This window comes from Terrapene carolina, unplaced genomic scaffold, assembly GCF_002925995.2.
Source record: "Terrapene carolina triunguis isolate 2854851 unplaced genomic scaffold, T_m_triunguis-2.0 Scaffold231, whole genome shotgun sequence".
Lineage (NCBI taxonomy): Eukaryota > Metazoa > Chordata > Testudines > Emydidae > Terrapene > Terrapene triunguis.
In genome coordinates, this window is record NW_020664582.1 from 16,025,202 (window position 1) to 16,030,843 (window position 5,642).

At 45.4% G+C, this 5,642-nt stretch overlaps 1 protein-coding gene across 2 annotated transcripts in view; it reads right to left on the reverse strand.

The window, feature by feature from the left end:
* The window catches only part of LOC112114454 (pinopsin-like), a 12,577-nt gene extending 11,026 nt beyond the window's left edge, over nucleotides 1–1,551 (reverse strand). For both annotated transcript variants that reach the window (XM_024211199.1, XM_024211198.1), the window contains exon 1: nucleotides 1,203–1,551. In XM_024211199.1, coding sequence (XP_024066967.1) covers nucleotides 1,203–1,551 — 349 coding nt within the window. The remainder of the gene's footprint in view (nucleotides 1–1,202) is intronic.
* Nucleotides 1,552–5,642: the final 4,091 nt, after the last annotated feature.

Genomic DNA, 5,642 nt, shown 5'->3' on the forward strand with positions numbered 1-5,642 from the left:
GGGGTTTGGGGCGTTGGAGAGGCTCAGGGCTAGGGCAGAAGGGCAGGGTAAGGGCAGCCTGCCCTGCCATTAGGGGATGGGGGGCACTAGGACCCTGGGGCAGCAGACAGCAGTTGAGCAGGAATGTGCTACACCAGCAACACAAGCAGGCACGGGAGAGGCCCGCGCCGCTTTCTTTCAGGCAGGGATGCTCCGGGGCAGGGAGACCCGCGGGGGGAGGGGGGGGGGGGGGCAGGGGAGACCCCCGGGGCAGGGGGGGCAGGCGGGGGCCGGCGGCTTGCTGCTGCCGGGAGAGTGGAGCCATTTGCCCACCCCTGCATTAGGGTGTGCCTGTGCACACCTGGCACACCCCATGCACACGCCTATGATACCACGTATGGCATTGGTCACTGTCGGAAGACAGGATACTTGGTCTGGCTGGACCTTTGGTCTGACCCAGTATGGCCGTTCTTATGTATGGTACTCTGTTTGCTTTGCCAGCTGCAGGAGTGTCTGAAATGCAATTTCTCCACTGGAGTGTTTCCACCATGACACTGGAATTTGTGCATCATGTTCCTGATGCTCATAGAAATATTTTTTAAAATTGATATAAAAGAGCTCCAGAGTGGAATGACATCAGGGCAAATGCCCTGCACCCCGTTTCATTCCCCTTTGCCCACACAGAGATACCTCTGCTGGCCACTGATTGTTCACAACAAAATGTATGAGAGCTTGTTTCTTCATTTTTGTACCAATACCATCACCAAAAACCTGACCATTCTGCCTTGTTAGGCCATGAACATCCAACCTAGCAGCTTGGGCAACAGTAAGTGATGCAATCACAACATATGGTATTATGATAAATTACATGTGATATAAAAATGTTCTATTTCTTCCTTTCCTGTTTTAAGCACATCCCAAGACCAAACCTGAGGATCTGCTCAGCCAGTGTGTTCTGAACTCCCCAGGTGAGTAAGCACCTACTCTCCCATTCCGTGCCTGTGAGCATATGGAATAATAACAAATTCAGCATCGTGAGTAACGCCCTGTCTTTGTTCTATGGTTTGAGAAGAGGCAAGGAGACATTTGATGGCCAAGGACAACTAATGAGCCATATTTGCTACTATAGTCTCTAGTCTTAGACCAGCTTTAGATCAAGTGCAGTTGCACTAGCAGAAGACAGAGAAAGAGACTAGCCAGCTGATTTCTGTAAACATCCTTACCTGTTAAAGAGACCATGAAGCCTTCAAATTTGCACACCCTTTTGCCGAGCACAAAGAAGCCATTGATATTATTCGAGAAACTGATAGTGCTTCCAAAGAAAGTCACCAGCAGATCAGCCACAGCCAGATTCACCAGGATGTAGTTCAGAGGGGATCTGAGTTTCTTGTACCTGATGGAAACTACAATGACCAAACCGTTCACAAAGGAGGCAGAAAACACTACGATGCCCATGAGCACAGCCACCGATGTGTAGATGCTTCTGGGAGCCAGGTGAGGCCACTGTGGACCATCAAAGGCGCTGGGAGTTCCGTGTTGCACAGGAGCCTGAGAAGTGTTTGAAACCTGCATTTCTCTTCAAGGGGATGAAAAACATACACCTGCAAAGACAAAGCAGGTGACCTATCTGAAAGGGCAATGGACCCTCTTTATAAAGCCAGGGGCTTAGGGACCCCAAAGAGGATCTGTAGATTAAAAAGGCTTAAGGTGTTTTAATACAAAGTTTTTATAATCAGCTTTTTACTCATAAGGGGATAGAGAGTCACTCACAATCTGACGGGTGAAAGCGACATCATTTAAATGAGTAGATTTTGATTGTGCTTTTTCTAGTAATGTTAAATGGCTGCAGACACATTTTTATAAACACAGCCTTTTTAGAGCCTAATCCCCACCAGTGTTGTATTTGAGTTGCCTGGCACATAAATGATCACAATCTCTTGTGTGCTCATGGTGGTTATTGTATTTAACTTGCATTTCAATCAGTGGGCTTTGAGTGCAGGAATTGAAATACATAAATTCTGGTAATATTATTATTAATTAGTCTGTATTGACACTAGCACCTAGAGGCCCAGCCCCATGGAGCTGGGTGCAATACAGACATTTCACAAAGAGAGGACCAGCCCCAAAGAGTCTGCAATCTCCGTATAAGACTATAGACAACAGGTGGATAAAACAACAGTTGTGGGGAAGCACTAGGAAACAGTGAGCTTATACCAATCAGCATTAAGGGTCCCTCTAGGGGCGTGGGAGCAGAATAGTCCTGGATGTTGTAAGTCTGTGAATAAATACGCTTGGTCTCTAATGAGAGAGACAGTGGAGTTTTTTTCGTTAAAGTGCTTGCCAGGAAATATGGTCTTGCTGACTGTGTACCAGTGGTGTTAGGTTAGGTTGGCTCACCCCGGTGACTCTGCACAGAACACACGGTCATCAGAAGGTCAGCGTTTCCTAAACGAGAGCACATCATCTTTCAGTATATTGACCTGCAATGGGACCAAATGAGATTCTGTAGTTTTGGCTCAGAGAGGCTCTGTGGCATGCCTGTACTGCAGCAGGGTAATTGTGATTCCAAAGGGGAAATCATGTTCTCTATTTCTTACCCCTTGCCACCCCGTCCCAAAATCAGAGGCCGTGACTGCATTTGGCTCATTTGGGTATTGATGCCAGGAAGCCCCAAAATGTGCTAACACTGGGGTGAATTCTTTAAAGTGGCCAGTGGAACGAAGCCCTTGGGCTCTTCTCTGGCTGAAAGGTCAGGCACAGAGAGCAGTTTATGTCCTCATAAGAATGGCCAAAGTTGTAAACCAGGGAAGGGCTGGCTTCACAGATTGGTAATGAAATAGCTGGGCACACAAGGCTGTCCCATATAGTGTGTGCCATTGCTTCGTAGACTCCTTTTGTGTTTTTTATAGGGTTTTTGAGAACAGAGCCTGCTTCAGCTGCTGAGGGCTTTGCAGCTAAATCAAACAACCTTGATATGTTTTGGATTGGCGTGGTCCTAACCTAGTGAGATGTGTGTTAATAAGGGGCATGTGTGTGAGATTCCAGCCTGGGAGAGAGAGAGACCAGCACAGGCCTGCACATGCTCATAGACTTTATTAGCTAGACCTCCTGCACATTGCAGGCCTCAGAACCTCACCCACCCACTCCTGTAATAGACGTCTAATCTCTGGCTGAGTTACTGTAGTCCTCAAGTGCGTGCCAGGAAATACAATCTTGCTGACTGCGTATTTGTCTTGTAATACCAGTGTAGATATAAGATTAAGGAGAGAGATAAATGAGGTTGGTTAAAGCAGGCTAAATCACTTTTGCTATTCAGGAAGCTGTGGGTAGTGAACCACACACTAACCCTTTCAGACTTGGTCTCGGTGGACCCAGTGCTCAGACTTGCGGCCTAGTTAGGTTTCTAAATGGCCACTAGCCCTCTGTTTGCAAATATAGATGTCTAACTTTACTTTTAGCTGTTTCTCTGCGGCGCATCACTGTAGTGTTTGACTATATCACACCTGTTAATGATCTTAGCCTCCGAGCATTCCTGTGAAGAAAGGAACAGTTGTCTCCATTTTACAGAGGGGGGGAGGGTAACTGAGACACTGTGCTTAAGTGATGTGGCCAAGGTCACACAGGAATGATTGTGACAGAACTAGGTATCCAATCCACCTCTGCTGCATCTCAGTCCAGTGCCGTAATTAGACCATCTTCGCCTGTGTAGCTCAATGTACAGTTTCCTTTGAAGCCCTTCAGTTTTTTCCTGACTGTATATTAACAAACAACAAGGAAAGAACAGAGCAGCGGGCCCAATTCTGCACCCAAAGCTACCAATTGATGTAAATGGGAATTTTAGGTGGGTAAGGTTGCAGCAGGATTGGGCCTTCAATGTTTTTAATAGAGGACACAGGTTAGAACTGAATTGAAAAGAATATATATGAAATGCCTTACCTAGACTGACGGTACTACAAAGTTAGGGAGCTGTTCTAATGATCTGATTAAAGTGAGATTTATTGTCCAAACCTGCTGGGGAGGAAGAGACAAAGAGCAGAATACAAACTATATGCAGCTTGGCAGCGTTAGTTGATAGATTTAGGGGGAGGTTTTCAAAAGTGCCTAAGGAGCAACGTCTTCACTGACTTTGCATGGGATTTGTGCACCTAAGTCCCTTGGGTCCTATTGAAAACATCCTCCTTAGAGTTTGTTACTGTACGGTGAAAATATCAATGTGCATGTGAAAAGATATCTGCAACGTTAATGCTCCCAGCCCTCGTATGCCGGATTATTCACTGCTATTATTGCTTGTCTAGTACAGTTTTAAATATTTCAAGTGATGGGGCTTCTCCCACTTGCCCTTGGAGAGTATTGCGCAGTCAATGAGATCTTGATGTTAGGGTGTTTTTTCTGATATTGAGTCTAAATGTTCTGTTCCTTGTCTTTGTCCCCTTTAGTGATACCTCCCTGGACTGCAAACCAGTTGTTGCATGGAGTCACAGAAATACTCTTAATCTTTTAGGACAAACTTTCAAACCCTGTATTTGAAATCACGCCCCCCCCCTACACACACTTGGTGCGTCTACTGACTGTCTTCTGCAAACAGGCTTGTAAAATCCATGTCTGGGTGTTGTGCCTGCAAATTATTTAGGGCCAGAGGCTGGTTTGAAAACATGGCTTTGTATAAATAATAATAAGACCTTGCTCTTTTGGTGCTTGTTATCCATTGATCTCAACATCTCAAAAGGCGGTCAGTATCATTATCTCTACTTTACAGGTGGGGATCCTCAGGCACAGATAGGGGAACTGACTTTCTCAATATCAGCCTGTAGGCCAGTAGCAGAGACAGAAATAGAACCTATGGCCCTGGATTCCCATTCTGGTGCTTTATCCACTAGGCAACAGTGTCTCTAACTGCATTAGCTATAATGGAAGGTAGGTAGAGTCTATTTCTTGAGTCTCTATATGTTCACAAATCAACCTCATTTTACATAGCTGAGAGGTCAGCTCCTGGCTGCCTTACACACTCGAATGCTCTGGTGGGGTTGAGTAGGCAGGGATGCAGTACCGTGTACTTAGATTGTTTTCTCTTTGGGACGGGGACCATCTTTTTGTTCTGTGTTTGTATAGCGCTTAGCACTGTGGGGTCCAGGACTGGGGCTCCTACGTGCTACAATATAATTTATTAATATTAATTAAGCATTTTAAAACACAGTACAATGTTCTGTATGCCTGGGAGCCAGATCCCCAGCAGGTGTAAATAGGTACAGTACAACTCCCTCGAGTGCAGCTACTTTGATTTACACCCGCTGAGGATCTGGCAGATGGCGGTGTGATCGTGCCATGGAATTAAATATAATCTGATATTTTAAGGGGACTTTCTCAAATTATTTATGACGTTTAATATGTAGCATCTTACTCACCAGCGTTGCGGGTATGACGCTGTGAAACAGTCACTCAGTGATTTTTTACATATGAAATATATTTTCAGTGGCTCTGATATAGAGCAGGTATTGCTGGTCCTGGGCAGGTATGTTCTGCACTGAAAATATTAATTCTCGTGTGTGAATGAGCAAATACGAAAAAGGAATAGGTTTGGGAACTTTGGTATTTGTGAGCATTACCCAAAATGCACTGCAGGAGGGGAGATCTTGATTTGAATAGTATATGCCAAAGCCAATGCA